General features: G+C 41.8%; 1 protein-coding gene across 1 annotated transcript in view; it reads left to right on the forward strand.

The window, feature by feature from the left end:
- Positions 1-18,830, forward strand: part of LOC135221800 (distal membrane-arm assembly complex protein 2-like) — a 61,185-nt gene that overhangs the window by 26,100 nt on the left and 16,255 nt on the right. Inside the window, exon 3 of the mRNA XM_064259653.1 lies at positions 647-867. Coding sequence (XP_064115723.1) covers positions 647-867 — 221 coding nt within the window. The remainder of the gene's footprint in view (positions 1-646; positions 868-18,830) is intronic.

The raw sequence follows: 18,830 nt of genomic DNA on the forward strand, positions 1-18,830 counted from the left end.
CCTCCCACTATGTGTGTCGTAAGTTTTTGAAATTCTGTCGGACCTCAGAGAATACAGGAATACATATATATATCTGCCAGGTAAGTATGAACAAACCTTATTGTATCATAACAATATCATATTTATAAAATCTTTTTGCTTCTTGGAAAATTGTGATAAATTTCTTTGTTGTGTATACAAGTTAGTGCATATAGAAAACATAAGTAACAGCTGGAAAAATAAGTTAAAGTTTTTATTTTCTGTTTTTACTTTATTATAATTCGCTTTGAACTGCCCCTGCTTCAAGAGGAGATATGGGTAAACCATCCCCAACTTTCTCCTAAAACAATCCTAATGCTACTCTACATCAAAATATATGTGGCTGCTTTTTACAATTTTATCATTGACACATGATGTCCTTTGACGGAATTTGAATCCCAAGGAATTAAATTTGTTCGACATCATACGATATTAGCAGATTCTCAAAGATTTAAGATTAACTAGATGGTGTCATTAATGATTTTTGTTCCATGTTGCTGGACTTTTTAACATGGCATGGAACACTGCCAAACATCTCTTAAATTTTTTTCAAGTACATAGTACAGTATATAGTTAGGGAATTGACACAAATTGCATAGTAACTTATACAAGAATTCTCTTTCAACAGATATATTGAAGAGCGTGTTACTGCTCTTGGATGTGAACTAGCAGCTGCTCATTTCATAGTGCACAGAGGAGGGAAGATACTTCAGAAAGGATCAAATGAATGGATTGAAAAGGACAAAGATGAGGAATATTGTCTACCTCGCCATTTCACACCAGACTTTTTCGTGGAATGCATCGATGCATCTGGAACTCAGCTTCGATATGAAGGATTGGAATGCATGGGTAATTACTATTGTTTTTTATAAATTTAAATTTTTACCTTGGGGAGCTATATGTCATATACAGTTTTTCTGGGCTCAGCCTGTGTCGCTCCGTGAAATGTTTCCTTTAATACTCATTTCTAAGGCATAAATATTTCTATATATACCAGAGAAAAAAGAGAAACGATAGTGCCAGAATATCCTGGCTCGCTCACCTTTTAATTAAAGGTGTCGGTATAGTAAAAGAGCGAGTGGATACCACTACCAGAGGTCCCTTGCCATTTAGTCTCCTCCTCCGCCAAAATCCCTCACCTACAGAGGAGCCGATCTAAGGCCCCGCTACCCGCTACTACTACGGTGAGCGTCTTTGTCGTCATTCCTTTCAATATCATTGTCGACGCCACACACGTTTTTGTTCTGTGCTGTGTTCACACTAGGAATTTTATCCTTTGTTTCCAAGATGGCTCAACAAGCTTCTACATCCAAGTTAAGTACTGCTATTAAGGTTTTAGATCCCCTTTTACGAGGATCTTCTACGTTTTAGACGTGTTTTTGAGTCTTAGAAGTGCAGTAGTGGGAGATCCATTGTTCTTGCGCCGCCTTCCCTCGGCTCGTCGACCGCATGGCGGTTTCACATGCTCCATTTGGTCCCCCATACCATTTGGACCCTACTATGTTCAGCAGTATATTCATATATATATATATATATATATATATATATATATATATATATATATATAATATATATATATATATATACAGTAGACCCTTGACTCACGAACGCATTGACCCACGTACAACTCGATCCCCGACCAAAAAATTATAGGTAAAATTTCACCCTTGACCTACGAACTAACTTTGAGATACGAACAAAAAAAAAAATGCGGAAAATAAAAATTCTGTTTGGGTCATGAACTAATTTTGAGACATGAACATTTGAAAAATGCTGGAAATTTCTGGAAAATAACAATTCACTTTGTTTCACAAACTAATTTTTAGACACAAACATTTGAAAAATGGCGCGAAATCGCCCAGCACACGTGAGAGCGTTTGAGTTGCCATGGGAACAGCCATCCTCCAGCCGCCACACACGGCGTCACCCACGCATCGCTCTTTGTCTCATCTCATTGTGTACAAGACGTTCGTCAATTCGCTTAGCATTTTTTGCGCTAAAAACTTGTGATTTTCTTCATAATGGGCCCTAAGAAAGTGAAGAGTGGTGGTGAAAGTAAGAAAGTGAAGAGTGATGGTGAGAAGAGGGTGCAGAGGAAGATAACCATTGAAATAAAGCAAAGAAAGAAATTATAGAAAAGTTTGAACGTGGTGTTCGCGTGACCGATATCGCAAGTGAGTACAAGCATGGGCCAAGTCGACAACTTTCGACAATTTTGAAAAACAAGGATGCCATTAAAGAAGCAAATGTTGCGAAGGGAGTGACAGTACTAACCAAGATGAGATCGCAAACCCGTCGAAGAGGCAGAAAAAAATAATTTTGAAGTGGGTACATGAGAAAACAGATGGCAGGTGATAGTGTAAACTAGCCGATTCATCTGCGAGAAAGCTCGGCAAGTGTATCAGAGTTTGCTGAAGGAAACTCCTTCTACTAGTGCCACGCCAGATGATTTTAAGGCTAGTAAAGGGTGGTTTGATAACTTCAAGAAAGAACTGGAATTCACTCTGTAATTAGGCATGGTGAGGCTGCTAGCGCAGACAAGGCTGCTGCTGAGGCATTCGTGACTGAGTTTGCCGAGTTCGTGGAGGCCGAAGGATACGTCGCTCAAACAGATTTTCAATTGTGATGAAACGGGCCTCTTCTGGAAGAAGATGCCCAACAGGACATTTATCACCCAAGAAGAGAAGGCGCTCCCCAGGCCACAAGCCAATGAAGGATAGGCTTACGTTCTTTTGTTATGCTCAAACGCAAGTGGCGACTTGAAACTAAAGCCGCTACTTGTCTACCATTCAAATAACCCGCGTGCCTTTAAGCAGCACAACGTAAATAAGGCCAGACTGCCTGTAATGTGGAGGGCCATACAAAAAGCATGGGTGACACGGAACTTGTTATGGAGTAGGATTGATGAAGTGTTTGCGCCGACCGTGAGTCAGTACCTAACAGAGAACAAGCTACCCCTGCGGTGCCTTTCTGATCATGGATAATGCCCCGGCACCCTTCGTACTTTGGCTGGACTGCAGTGAACATGACTTCATTCAGTTCAAGTTCCTTCCACCCAACACGACCTCTGTTCTCCAGCCCATGGACCAACAAGTCATTAGCAATTTTAAGAAATTATATACGAAGGCGCTCTTCTCCAGATGCTTCCGTGTAACTGAAGAGACAAAATTAACCTTAAAAGAATTTTGGAAGAAGCACTTTAATGTTTTTCACTGCATAACCCTCATTGATAACGCATGGACTGAAGTTCGTACCGCACATTAAATTCTGCGTGGCGGAAACTTTGGCCCCAGTGCGTAACTGTCCGTGACTTTGAGGGCTTCGATGCAGAGATTGTGCAAGAAATTGTGTCCATGGGCAACAGTATGGGTCTACAAGTCAACGACGAAGATGTTGAAGAATTGGTCGCTGAACATTCAGAAGATTTGACTGCGGACGAACTTGTTCAACTCCACAAAGAGCAGCAGGAGCAACTTGCTCGGGAGCAATCAACTGACGAAGAGGAGGCTGGGGAGGAAGTTACAGATGTCAGCAGTGATGTGATAAAAGCCGCATTGGAAAAGTGGAATGATGTCCAGTGCTTCCTTGAATTGTATCATCCGACAAAATTGTTACGACAGGATCGTGAATATGCTCAATGAAAATTTAATGAGCCATTTCAGAAAAGTTATGCAAGGAAGGAAAAGGCAACAGACATTGGATAAGTTGTGATTAAACGTTCACCAAAAAAACCTAGAAGAGTTGAATCTCCGGAACGAGATCTCCCCGACCTGGATGGGGGAGGGTCTCCTTCCGCACAATAACCTCCTCCCCACCCACCACCCTCCTCTTCTCTTGTCCGTCAAGCCAGAAGTCTCGCCAGTCATAGTAAGTGTTCACTTTACAAACGTTTTTATAGTGTTAGTTTACCATTTTAAATTATATTATTAGATATATTAAGGTTTTTTACACTGACTTTTACATTATCTGTGTAAAATAAGGCAAAATATACATAATATATATTGGTTCGTAGGGGTCGAGAACAATTAATTAATATTATTCCCATTAAAACCTTATGGGGAAATTAGCTCCGAGTCACGAACATTGGAACACGACCAAGGTCTAGGAACGGATTGTGTTCGTGAGTCAAGGGTCTACTGTATATATATAATATATATATATATATATATATATATATATATATATATATATATATATATATATATATATAAATATATATATATATATATATATATATATATAATATTAATAAATATTATTTGTTCCTATTAATGCAGTTAGCTTTGTTTTTTACATACTAGTCCTTTCACGGGGTTTTTTTACTCCGACCGCATGTTTCGGATCTTAGCCTAGCCTGTTTAGATCCCGATTCTCTGTCGTTAGGAGTTTTTGGCCCTCATGCCTTTACGTTAGGACCTTGTCCCTTCGTATTCTTGTCCTTCTGCCCCTAGTCGCCTGCCCCCCGATTCTTTCGGTACGGCATAATGACTAGCCGCTATGCGTGACACGGCTAACACACTCAAATCTTCGGATTTGCGATTAGCCTACCCACTCTAGGACATCTTTCTCTCATTTTTATTTTTATTTCATTATTTCGCCATATTTGTCACCCGTTTACAACACTCTGCACCCTGTTTCTTTCTTTGAATGTTACTCACCCGGCGTCGGGGACACCTGGAACTCCGGCTCCTGCCGGAGTTCTATTGAAGTCATACTCCCCTTGTTACATCACGTTAAGTTTTACAGACCCCGGAGTTGGTTGTGACAGGGTGACAATTATCCCTTAGATATATATATTAAATTATATATATTTATGTGTATACTATGTGCATACTGCCGCCGGAGCTACTCCGGCGGTAGTCTCATACTTCACAACCTTGGAACTATTCCAAAGGTTGTCGATGATACTCATGTATCATTTGACTTACAGGTTACCTGTTTTCAAGAAGGGGGCTGCAACGCAGTGCTCCAAGACCCCTGTGGCTATGAGGTGTGCCATTCTCGCGCCGGGTGTGCAGTGAGGGTGGACGACTTCACCGTGTGGCACCACGAGAACTACTCCGTGTGCTACATTCTCGTGAATGAAGCTTCCGCCAAGGTATGTCGCATTTCACTCCGTTTTTATATTGATATAATGGGTCTCATTTATACTGGTTTTGGTTTTTATACTGAGTTAATTCTGTCTCTAGTTTTAAGTACTAATACTAACCCCTCTTACAGGGCCTGGAAGTGGTCCGGACAGCAGCGCTGACCTCCCTGAAAGCCTGGGTCGGAGGGTTCGGGAGGAACTCTCCCAAGGGATGCCCTTACATCCTGGCCCAGGACATGGCGGATCTCATCTTCCCCAGAGCAAAGAAGGTTCTCGGTGGTGGATCCGGAGCAGTGATCCCCAAAGTGAAGTCTTCTACAGACTTCAAACCCAAAACCAAGAACCTGCCAAAGACAAGAACCTGCCAAAGACAAGAACCTGCCAAAGAAGTCGAGCTCTTCCCTTGTCACTAAGCCACCAGCTCACCATCCCGGGGCTGACAAGGTGAAGGCTATCCCTTCTGCCAAGTCTTCCAAACATAGACCTCGTAAGGAGAAAACCCAGTCTTCCTTTGACCCTGAGGCTTTCTCCTCTACTATTCTGGAAGGCTTGAGGACTTCGAGTTCTACCCCGAAAATCTCCAACCCCCGTTCATGGGCTACGTCCGCCTAACTGACGCAGCCATGATGAGGGAAGATAAAGTCCCAAAAGAGACTGTTATCCTTCCCCGGGAACAGGCTCAGCAGGCTTGGTTACGGAGCTTGGCGGAGTGGGAGTGCAAGAATACTCGCCTCACCGCTTTTAAGAGCCCCTTCACCATTTTCACAACGGTGGAGGGCACGTCATTCCCTCTCACACTTAAAGTGGTGGAAGCCACCTACCAAGCAGCTCTGAAGGACAAGCCCATGCCTCAGCTCCGGGAAACAGAGCCAACCTCCCTCCTAATCCCAGGTTCTGAGAACTACTTTGAAGGGGCAGCTCCTACTTTCTTCTTCCTAGCTTAAACCCATTTTTATATGGGGTCGCCATTGCGAATGAGTCGTCTCCCTCGATTTCTGTCCTGTGCCTCGTTCTCATTTATACCTTTCAATTCCATATCTTCCCCTACACAATCACACCATCTCTTTCTTGGTCTTCCCTTCTTCCTTCTACCCTGCACTTCCATTTCCATCGTATGTCTTCCAACATGACGTTCCTCCCTTTGTAACAGGTGTCCATACCATCAAAGCCTTCCTTCCTGTATTTTCTTAGGTAAACTCAAACCTGACTGTGCCACAGCGCTGTTCAATGAGAGGTTACCGAGGCTCTCGGAAAACCTTATCCAGACGGAGTATGACGCCCGGACTAGGCTAAGCAGGTCCCTCAGCTCCTTAACAATGGCGGAAATGACGGCTCTTGTTTACGAACAAGAACCGTTATTTAAGGTTATGGCCAAGTCACTACTGCATACAATGCAGTGCGACTTCTATGACTTTGTCATTGCAAGACGGAACTGTAGGAAGCATGTTCTGGCGGAAGCCACCATCCGCCACAAACCGAACAAATTGATCGCCTCATCCATATGGGGCACAGATCTCTTCCCCAACCCTGTCGTGACTGAGGTTTTATACGAGGCCTCCAAAGTAAACCAGAGCTTGAAGATCCGGTGGGGTCTCGTTCCAAAAAGGAAACCGGAATCCACCGGATCCAACCCTAAATCGAAAAAGAGGCCTAGGAAGTTCCAGCCCTTCCAGGCCCCTCAGCAAGCTCTAGTACAGGCAGTCCAGGTACCTCAAGTACCACAGCAGGCTGCGTCAAAAACACAACCGCAACAGCAGTTTGTGCTTCTGACGCAACTGTCGCAACAGCCCCAACCTTCAACCTCCTTTGCTGTCTCGCCGGCCTATAACGCGGCTTTTGAGGCCCAGTCCTTTCAGCCATTCAATAGGTTCGCTAGAGGTAGCCGGGCCAGAGGTTCCTTTCGTCAGAGAGGAGCCGGATGGGCTGCTAGCAGGGGCAGAGGTTTCCGAGGAGCACTTGGTGGACGTCCATCGGCAAACCAGTGAGAGTCCCAAGGTAGGAGGGAGGTTGTACCTCTTCTGCCACCGATGGGGGTTCAGCAATTGGGCTCAGAGCATTGTGACCAAAGGTCTGGGGTGGGTTGGCTTCAAGATCCTCCTCCATCCAACAGCTTCTATCAGAGACCAACAGCGGAATTGGTAGAATATACCCAGGATCTTCTTCACAGAGGTGTTGTATCAAGGGTCAGGAACTTAGTTTCAAGGGCGCTTGTTCAGCGTGCCAAAGAAAGGCTCAGAAAAGCAAAGAATAATCCTAGACTTGTCCCATCTAAACTCATTCATTCTCTGCAACAAGTTCAGGATGCTGACCGTTTCGCAGGTACGGACCTTACTTCCCCGTGGGGCCGTCACAACCTCTATAGATCTTACAGATGCCTACTATCATGTTCCATAGCCAGACACTTCCGCCCCTTTCTAGGAGGCTTCAAGCTAGGAAGCCAAGCTTACTCCTTTAAAGTGATGCCATTCAGGTTCAACATTGCCCCCAGAATTTTCACAAAATTGGCAAAATCAGTCGTCCAAGAATTGAGGACACAAGGAATAATGTTAGTAGCCTATCTAGACGATTGGCTCATGTGGGCAACAAATCCCAAGGAATGTCATAAGGCGACGGTCAAGGTAATCAAGTTCCTGGAACGCTTAGGGTTCCAAATAAACAGGACCAAGTCCAGGCTAACACCGGAATCATGCTTCCGGTGGTTATGTCTACAGTGGGACTTGAGATCTCACACTCTATCAATTCCGCCATTGAAAAGGAAAGAAATAGCCAAGTGTCCACAAGGCAATTTCTCAAGAATGCACAGACATCTCGGAGGAACCAAGAGAGGATCTTTGGGTTCACTCCAATTTGCTTCAGTCACGGACATTCTTTTGAAAGCCAGGCTGAAGGACATAAACCGCGTCTGGCGTTCAAAAGCAAACCGCAGGTCTCGATACAAACTAGCCTCCATCCCGGCGACCCTAAGGAAATGTCTCCGCCCATGGACGGACATCAAGAACCTGTCAAGAGCAGTACTCCTCCAGTTTCCCCCACCGTCACTAGTGATCCACACGGACGCTTCACTAAGCGGATGGGGCGGGTACTCACAGTACAAAAAGGTCCATGGAACCTGGTCCTTACCATTTTGCCAGCTACATATCATTGTACTGGAAACCATGGCAGTGTTTCTCACTCTGAAAAGGCTTCGACCTTCCAAGAAGGTTCACATCAAGCTAGTACGTGACAGCGCAGTGGTAGTCCACTGCATAAACAGGGCGGATCCAAATCAAGCCACCTGAATCATGTCTTGATAGCCATATTTACCTTGGCGGACAGGAACAAATGGCACCTATCAGCCACCCACCTAGCGGGCGTAAGGAACGTGGTAGCAGATGCCCTATCACGCTCCGCCCCACTGGAATCGAAGTGGACCCTAGACAAGGAGTCATTCAAATGGATCTGTCAAAAGGTTCCGGGGCTCCAGGTGGATCTCTTTGCCACGGAGTCAAATCACAAATTCCCTTGCTACGTGGCCCCCAACCTGGACCCTCTGGTCTACGCCACAGACCCTATGGCTCTAGATTGGAATGTGTGGAAGAAGATTTATCTGTTTCCTCCAGTAAATCTTCTCCTGAAAGTACTAGACAAGTTCAGGACGTTCAAAGGACACGTCGCTTTAGTAGCTCCCAATTGGCCCAAAAGCAATTGGTTTCCCCTACTCCTGGAATTGGGACTCCGGCCTCAACAGATTCCCAATCCCAAACTGACTCAGTTAGTACAAACCCGGACTGTGTCCGCTTCCTCAAGAATTCAGAAAGCCCTAACTTTATGGACTTCATGAAGTTTGCGGCACAAAGGGATGCCAACATCGATCCCCAGAACATCAGATTCTTAGAATCCGACAAAAGGGAATGACTCAGCTGTTAAGAAACTGGCCTTGTTCCTGAAGGGCTCAAACGCACAAACCATGACCACAAATTTGGCCATAACCTCCTTCAGGACATTATTCGAGAAAGGTCTAGCAGCAAGCACAATCACTACTACCAAATCTGCTCTTAAGAAGATCTTCCAATTTGGTTTCAGTATAGATCTAACAGACACATACTTTTCTTCTATTCCAAAGGCTTGCGCTAGACCCAGGCCCTCTGAGAGACCCAGGTCAGTCTCATGGTTTTTAAATTATGTCCTTAAATTGGCCTCAGAAATCGATAATGACTCATGTGACTATATAGCTCTTTTGAGGAAAACATTATTCTTAATAAGCTTGGCCTCAGGAGCTAGAATTTCAGAACTGTCGGCTCTTTTGAGGGAACCAGGTCACATTGAATTCCTTCCCTCAGGAGAACTTCTCCTTTCCCCAGATCGTCAATTTTTAGCCAAAAATGAAGACCCACAAGAAAAGTGGGCCCCATGGAAAATTATACCACTTCCACAGGACCAGTCACTATGTCCAGTCAATTCCCTGAAAGCATACTTAAGCAGGACTACCCTGATATTCTCAGGTCCATTATTCATTAGGGAAAAAGGTGGTACGATTTCCTTAAAAGGGATTAGGCAACAAATTTTGTATTTCATAAAACAGGCCAATCCGGAGTCTTTCCCACAGGCTCATGATGTTAGGGCAGTTGCCACCTCCATCAATTACTTTCAACATATGAACTTTGACGATCTCAAGAAATACACAGGCTGGAAATCTCCGACAGTATTTAAACGCCACTATTTGAACGCCACTATTTGAAGTCTTTAGAAGCCCTTAAATTCTATGCAGTGGCAGCCGGAAACACAGTTTCACCTGACACTGCATGATATCTAATTACTTAGCATTTATCTCTGTAGCTCTTTCCCTTCTGCCTGCTTCACTAGCACCCTTGCTTAGCTCTGTCGTCTCTGTATAACTTTGCTTTGGATGTAGTTTTGTACATACTGAATATTATCACTTTGTGTTTGGGCTTAGTTCCCTTGCCTATTTAGTGATTAATTACCATTTCTGTTGTTATGGATATATGTCCTTTTATGATTAACTTACTTTAAGGTTTATTAAAACGCAATGTTACTATGTATGTTTGCACTTTATTGTTTGCACTTCCTTTCCAAGCTTGAAAGGGCAACTATTTCACGTACTATTTCACGGAGCGACTATTTCATGGTACTATTTCATGGTACTATTTCATGGTACTATTTCACGGAGCGACACAGGCCGAGCCCAGAAAAGGGATTTTGATGGAGGAAAAATCTATTTCTGGGCAATGACCTGTGTTGCCCAGTGAAATCCCACCCATCCTTTTTGCATTCCACACACTGTTTGGCCCAAACTTGGGTGCTATCTTCAGGAATGACGACAAAGACGCTCACCGTAGTAGTAGCGGGTAGCGGGGCCTTAGATCGGCTCTGTAGGTGAGGGATTTTGGCGGAGGAGACTAAATGGCAAGGGACCTCTGGTAGTGGTATCCACTCGCTCTTTTACTATACCGACACCTTTAATTAAAAGGTGAGCGAGCCAGGATATTCTGGCACTATCGTTTCTCTTTTTTCTGTGGTTATAATTATAGCAATACTTATGCCTTAGAAATGAGTATCAAAGAACCATTTCTTACTGGGCGACACAGGTCATTGCCCAGAAATAGATTTTTCCTCCGTCAGAATCCCTTATTTGTTTTTCTACATTTGGAAGTAAAAGTTATTTGGTCATTTGATATTTGCATCTCTAAGTAGTACAGGTGTTGTTTAGCATATGGGATGAGTTTTCAGAAAATGTTTGTAAAAAGTTATAATTTAGTGAAAAAAAAAACAAATCTTGAATGAGACAGACAAAAGCTATGAGCTACTTCATAAGTGAGGGAAAGATGACCTGACCCCAGAGGTTGATCAGATGATGGTAAGAGTATGTTTGAAAAAGCTGATGAGGACTGAGATGTTTTTGGATGTTGATAGCCAAGGATTGGATAACATGGACAAGTGCACTACTAAGGATGAAGTGCTCATGCAATTGTGAATTATTGGTATATAAAGACACTTTGGAGGAATTTTGGCATGCTCATGAAGTGATAGTTGTTCACTGCTTGTCAAGAGGCAGTTGGTTAGAGCATGTCTAGTGCAGTCTCAAATAACCTGATGAAAATGAGAATTAGCAATAACTGATAAATAATAACTTTGCTTTTTCCTTTCTTTCTTTAAGTCTTCAGCTGAAAACCCTTATGGACTGTCAATATATAAACTAAAGGTGGCTTCCAAAGGAAATCAACCTGCAGAAAGAGACAAAGTTATAGAAGAAGTGAAAAATAAATATATATGGGAGAGACATCAGTAGAAAGTAGGAAAGAATTTGCTTCTAGCATAAACATTTTAAGATCAAAAGATTCTACAACTGCACTAGGCAAACTATAGCTGAGTCCACCTAGCTTTGCAGCTAAGCCCTGCCCATTGCACACCAGTAATTGGCTAGCTCTTGAAGGTAGAATGATGACATGTTAGTTAACAGAACAAATGATTACCAGTATGGATTTGACTCCGTTCGGTAATATTGAGTCTTGTGCATGTATCATGACACCACAGATTTGAGTTCCGGATTGTGAAGTATGTAATTGATATCCATGATAAAAGATATACTATGAAGTTATATATCATTATGAAGTTCTGGGATCATTTTGTCTGTGCATCTTTTTTTTTTCATCATACACAACCTAAATACACAAGCATCTATCTTGCTTTTTTTCCTTTTAAATTGGAATTGCTTGTACAGTAGTGCCTCAGGATACAAAATTAATCCGTTCTGAAGTGGCCTTCGTAACCTGATTTTTTCGTATCTTGAACTACGTTTTACATGTAAATTGCCTAATTCATTCGAAGCCTTACAAAAACACAGTAAATTTTATAATAAAGCTAAATTGACCAATAAACAATTAAATACAACAATTTGGACCTAACATAATCTTTATTGTAGTACGTACCTGTAAATAAAGTGTATTAGTGTACATGGTATAAGAAATACTTTACGTACATGTATTAGGGCTTGTGCCTTGTATGATAAGGCGCCCTATGAGGTAATGTTAGACTTGCGATAATCTTACACTAAGTCGGTTGGTATTGCACTTCCATCTTCAATGGAGTGTTTGGGGGTTTGTAGATCACTTACAAAGTCGGGATTATGACGATGATGTGTTAAACTCATGGTGAGGAGGTTCTTGTAGAAAACACGAAGTATAAAAATAGATATATTCTTCTGAAGTTTTACATGCTGAAGATCAGATATGATTGTACAAGTCTTCTAATAACGATAGCTTGATCGCTTCTGCCAATGATGATGGCTACTTCTGTTCTCTCTACATGATAAAGCTTAGGTAAAGAGATACAGGTCTTCTAATGACGATAGCTAACTCTGTTCTGCCCGTCTACCATCTCTGTTACAAGTTATGAAGGAACAGACAGTAGTTCGAACATATGAACATACATACAAATGACATACGTAGTTTCATACGAACACACAATCAAATGAGACACGCTACAGATCACGTAGGCCGTTTGAATTATAGGTCGGGGTAGTTGTCTCAAGCAGGGAGCTTGGACTAGGGTTTATAAACAATTGAATGACTACAGGTGACGGCATGTTATCTTAGCATACTTTTATTGTATACGTCATCTTTAGCGTCTCTAGTCTGATCACATTCCTGCAAGCAATCTGGTTGACCTCTTTAGTTTTATTATGTAAACACTTACACATGTACGTACACATATGTAGTAAAATGTGGAACCTTACCTTTCAAGTGAGGCGATGTCCGAAAGTGGCAACAGAGGAGGAGGACAAATGGCAGAAAACATGAACACTCAACTTTACGAAACACATTAAAAAATGGCAGAAAACATTAACACTAAACTTTACGAAACACATTAACAAATGGCAGAAAACATTAACACTTCTTGATTATCTCCATCTTCGTTCTCCATAGAAAGCATCCTCTTCTTTCCGTGAACTTCAGCAACATTCTTTGGACCCATGGCTAATAATGCAAGTAATTAAGTTCGCACACAACATGATAAAATAACTTACAGTACAACAAAAGCGAAATCACTAACACGAATTTACATTAACAAACGAAATATATGTGAACGAACGAATTCCAGTGTTTACGATAGCACTGCCGCAAAAAATAGTCAAGGAACGCCTTTACATAGAGGCAAGATGCTGACCAATAGGAGAGCAGGATCTTATGGCAGTGACTAGCATCAGGAACCAATAGGAGAGCGGGAGGTTGGTGGCGAGTCTACTGAGTTAGTGGCGCGTGAGTTTTAAAATTGTTCTTGGTGGTCTGGGCGAATCTCGGACTTTACCCTTTTGCAACTTGAATTATTTTCGTATACAGAAGCAAAAAAATCTTCGTCTTTGCTTTCGTAACCTGAATTTTTCGTAAGTAGGGACTTTCGTATGTCGAGGTTCCACTGTACTATAAGCAATCCCATATAGACCACATTGATTGAAATTAAGCATAGGCTTTTGCAGTCAGTTCGTATATTAAAGTATCAATTCATCATAATTCTATATGTTAAATGCCAATATCATTGAGAGATTAGGCCTACACATCAACTTCTTATATTTTGTGGCAATGCCATGCTTAGGCCTACGTGAACAATTTCTTATATTTTGAGGCAATGCCAGGGCATGGGCCTCCTCATCAGTTTCTTATATTCAAGGCAATGACAGGGCATAGGCTTACACGTCAAATTCTTATATTTTGAGGCAATGACAGGACATAGGCCTACTTGTCAATTTCATATATTTTGAGGCAATGACAAGGCATAACTCATCAATTTCTTATATTTTGAAGCAATGAAAGGACATGGGCCTACTCATCAATTTCTTATATTTTGAGGCAATGAGAGGGCATAGGCCTACACATCAAATTCATGTATTTTGAGGTAATGGCAGGGCATAGGTATACACATCAAATTCTTATATTTTGAGACAATAACAGGGCATGGTCCTACATGTCAATTTCTTATTGGAAATAGTTTTTTACCTGTATCTGTTGGAAATAAAGTAGCTTTTAATTAATATTATGGGCTCCTGCACATAGGGGCAAGTGCCCCCCTTCCCAACCCCCTGAAATCCTAGACAAAATATTATATACAGGCAGTCCCCTGTTAGGTTTCGGTGGACTTTGTGTTAATGCGATCCGGTTTTATGGCTCTTGTTAAGTGCCATAAAATCGGCAATTTATGGGCCACCATAACGGGCCAATTTTCAGTTATTGGTGCCTTAAGGTGCCGATAATGAGTTATGGCACCATAACATACCTAACAGAGGCGCTGCCAGTTATCGGCACCATAAATCACCAAGTTTCAGTTCATGGGTGGCGCTTATCACACCCCACCGCGAACGGAAACCCCCCACTGATAACCGAGGAATGCATGTTATTATTAATAGGGCTTAGTTTTTCCAGACCTCTGAGTCTTGAGAAATGCTTTGTATATATATATCTATATATATATATATATATATATATATATATATATATATATATATATAATATATATATATATATATATATATATATATATATAGATATATATATATATATATATATATATATATATATATATATATAAGCGAATACCACGGGAAAATGATAGTCAGAAATCCAAGCGCTTTCGTCTTTATTCAGACATCGTCAAGGAGCTACTAAAGTACAATTGGAGAGGAAGGCCTCAGGTACAAACAAGATCAGGAATACCAGATGGTTAATTATCAAAAGGTAAAAATTAAAACGGGTAATCCAGGATTTTCGGATATCACACGGTCACAAACTTAAACAGATTCTGACCCTAACCGAAATTACAAAGTATCTTTACAGTCCAAAACATGTAAAAACTAAATATATTAATTTTGTTGCTTATATTTATCTACAACTTTTTTAATTATGAAAGCATCAAGTTTTAAATAAACCAAGACTTAAATTTAGAACATTTCTATTATTTGACTTGATAAAACAAGATTCAATGGTATTCCTTTTAACTGTGTCATTACATGGGACTAAGGCTCTTGCTTGACTCCAGTTAATAGGATGGTCTAAATCTCTCATATGTACAAATAATGCATTCGATATTTGCCCAGTTCTCACAGAATATTGATGTTGCTTGAGACGCTGTGAAAGAGATTTGCCGGTCTGTCCGTAATAGACTTTATCACACTTTTTGCAAGGAATTTCATATATGCAGCCTGGAAGATCTTTAGGAGAATTTTTGATTACTAAACTCTTGACATTAATATTACTGAAAACAACATTTATGTTAAAAAGCTTTAAAATTCTAGGAATATCTAAAAACTTTTCATCATAAGGTAATTTTAGAATGTTATGCTTAACTAAATTCAAGTTTGTCATTTGTTTGTTGAATAAAATGTTTTTTCTAGCTCTTTTCATGCCACATCTACAAAAGTCCTTGGGTATTTAAGTTTCAATGCAATATCATAAATAGTTTTAATTTCAGCGTCAATAAACTGCGGGCTACAGACACGTAAAGCCCTTAGGAACATCCCAGAAAAAACAGAGAATTTAACATTTTGATGGTGATTGGAGTAGTAATGAACAAAAGAGGCAATATTAGTTGATTTTTGAAAGACTGAAAAGGTGAAATTTCTATCATTTCTATGGACAGTTACATCAAGAAAATTCAAATTACAATTTCTTTCTTCCTCTACAGTAAATTTTATAGAAGGGACTAAATTATTGAGATTATTAAGGAATTCCTGGAGGTTTCGTGAACTGGCCAAATACAGAAAAATATCATCATAATCTAAACCAAATAACTTTTGGGGGCAAAATTCTTGGTAAGAGTTTTGTCTCAAAAAATTCCATGTAAATATTGCTAAGGGACAGGAGATAAGGGATTACCCATAGCCATGCCAAACTTTTGTACAAAAATTCCCCATTGAAACCAAAATTTACTATCTTTGATACATAACCTTATGAGACTAATGAGATTTGCTACACTTAAGGGAATGTCATGACGCTCTAATTCCTCTTCCAAATATTCAAGTAAGTCATCTACAGGCACTTTTGTAAATAAAGAGACAACATCAAAACTAACCATATTAAAATCATAATTCAAATTTAAACTATTCAATTTGTTTATAAAATCAACATTGTTTTTAACATTCGTGTTAGAAATATTTCCTACCAAAGGAGTAAGAATTTTTACAAGCCATTTAGATAAATTATACGTAACTGAGCCCACTGAACTAATGATTGGTCTGATAGGGTTATTGATTTTATGTGTCTTGACTAAACCATACATGTAAGGTAGGGAGGCGCATTGCGGTGTAAACTGTTTAATTAAATGGTCCAAGCCCTTCAAAATGGATTTAATTTGTTTATTAAAATGGGAGTTAACTGTCTGTGTCGGGGTCAGACCTCAGTTTCGTATAAGTATCAGTGTCATTTAGCAATGTCATTATTTTACTTATATAGTCACTTTTATTCATTATTACCACTGCATTAAATTTATCTGCTTTTGTCACCTTCACTGTTTCGTCTTCTTTAATTTTCTTAAAAGCCTGGACGAAACAGTGAAGGTGACAAAAGCAGATAAATCTAATGCAGTGGTAATAATGAATAAAAGTGACTATATAAGTAGGATCTCATCAGTGTTCTGACGTGCATAGATAAGGCAGTTAGAGATGGATCGAGCGAAGTAGCCTCCCTGTTTGGAGCAGGGGTTCTTAAGAAGAGATCAGTCTTCTGCTCTTTTCTTACAAAGTCCATCTCGCATGCTCAAAGAGCCTCGCTTCTATATTCGCAGCTCTCGCCTCTTCTCTTCCCGAAGAAGATAATCCAGGACATCTCAGGATCTATCTCTGTGAAGGCGACTCAAGACATGCTCGCTCAGTCGGCACGGAAACCTAGGACCTCCTTCCAGACGAAGACTAAGAAGGAGACTCCAGCTAGACAGGAGCCCTTTCGAGGGGGCCCTCCTTCTAGAGCCTCTACCTCTAGAGGTAATAGACCCTTCAAGAGAGGTAGATCCTTCTCACGCTCTTCCAGAGCTAAGAAGTAGGGAAGTAGTCCTCCAGACATCAGTAGGTGCCAGGCTTCTAAGATTCTCAGAAGCCTGGGCAAAGAGAGGAGCGGGCAACTGGTCCCTCTCGATTATCCGGAAAGGATACCTGATTCCCTTTACGGAAAGACCACCTTTGACGACGACTCCGAGGGAGTTGGTGGCCAGGTACAGGGATCCCATCATGAGCCTCGCTCTAACACAGGCAGTGGAACAAATGTTAGAGAAAGAGGCTATAGAGCTAGTGAGCGACCCATGCTCAGCGGGCTTTTACAACCGCCTATTTCTAGTTCCAAAAGCCTCAGGAGGATGGAGACCGGTTCTGGATGTAAGCGCCCTGAATTTCTTTGTAGAAAAGAGGAAGTTCGCCATGGAGACGACATCCTCAGTGTTGGCGGCTCTTCGTCCAGGGGATTGGATGGTATCCCTAGATCTTCAGGACGCTTACTTCCATGTGCCTATCCATCCTTCTTCAAGGAAATACCTCAGGTTCATGATGGGAGGAAGGATATTCCAGTTCAGGGCCTTGTGTTTCGGCCTTTCAACAGCCCCTCAGGTCTTCACAGGACTAATGAAAAATGTAGCAAGATGGCTACATTTGGAGGGAGTCAGGGTGTCCCTTTACTTGGACGACTGGCTAATCAGAGCCAAGTCACAGAAAAGATGTTTGGAGGACCTACAAAAGACCCTTTTCATGGCGAGTTCTCTGGGACTTTTGGTGAACTTTCAAAAGTCTCAGTTGATCCCCAGTCAAGATCGTATCTATCTGGGGATTCGGATGGTTTCTCTGGATTTTCGGGCTTTTCCGTCTCCAGAAAGGATAGCCCGAGGGTCAGAGAAAGTCAAAGCCTTCCTAGAGAAAGACGTATGCACAGCGAGGGGAGTGGATGAGTTTGTTGGGGACACTCTCCTCGTTGGAGCAATTCCTTTCTCTAGGAAGGTTGCACCTCAGACCTCTCCAGTTCTTTCTACATCGAAACTGGAGGTGTCGTTCGCAAACCTAGAGTTCTCCTTCGAGATTTCAAGAGAAATCAAGAAGGACCTCTCTTGGTGGGCGAACCCTCTCAGGTTTGCAGAAGGGATGTCCCTTCACATTCCGAACCCCAACCAAGTGTTGTATTCCGACGCGTCGGAAAACAGGTTGGGGAGCAACGCTCGGCTCAAGAGAAGTGTCAGGCACCTGGAAGAAAGAACAGGTGACCTGGCACATCAACAAGAAAGAGCTGATGGCTGTTTGGCTAGCTTTGAAAGCATTCGAGCCCTACGTCCTAGCTTCGGCAGTACAGATCAACTCGGACAACACCACGGCCCTGGCATACATTCAGGAAGCAAGGGGGGACTCACTCCTTCTCCCTGTACGAGACAGCAAAAGAACTTCTGCTGTGGGCAGAGAAAAGGAAAATTTGTCTCCTTACCAGGTTCGTACAGGGAGAAAAGAACGTCAGAGCAGACCTCCTAAGCAGGAAAGATCAAGTCCTGCCTGCAGAGTGGACTCTTCACGAGGATGTTTGCCAGGACCTGTGGAATCTTTGGGGCAGGCCTCATATAGACCTCTTCGCCACAGCCAAGAATGCGAGGATAGCCAACTACTGCTCTCCGATATCGGACCCGAGGGCAGTGTCGATAGATGCTTTTCTCCTAGATTGGAAGGGCCTAGACATGTATGCTTTTCCTCCCTTCAAGATACTGGGAGAAACTC

The sequence above is a fragment of the Macrobrachium nipponense genome, chromosome 3 (assembly GCF_015104395.2).
Source record: "Macrobrachium nipponense isolate FS-2020 chromosome 3, ASM1510439v2, whole genome shotgun sequence".
Classification (NCBI taxonomy): Eukaryota; Metazoa; Arthropoda; class Malacostraca; order Decapoda; family Palaemonidae; genus Macrobrachium; species Macrobrachium nipponense.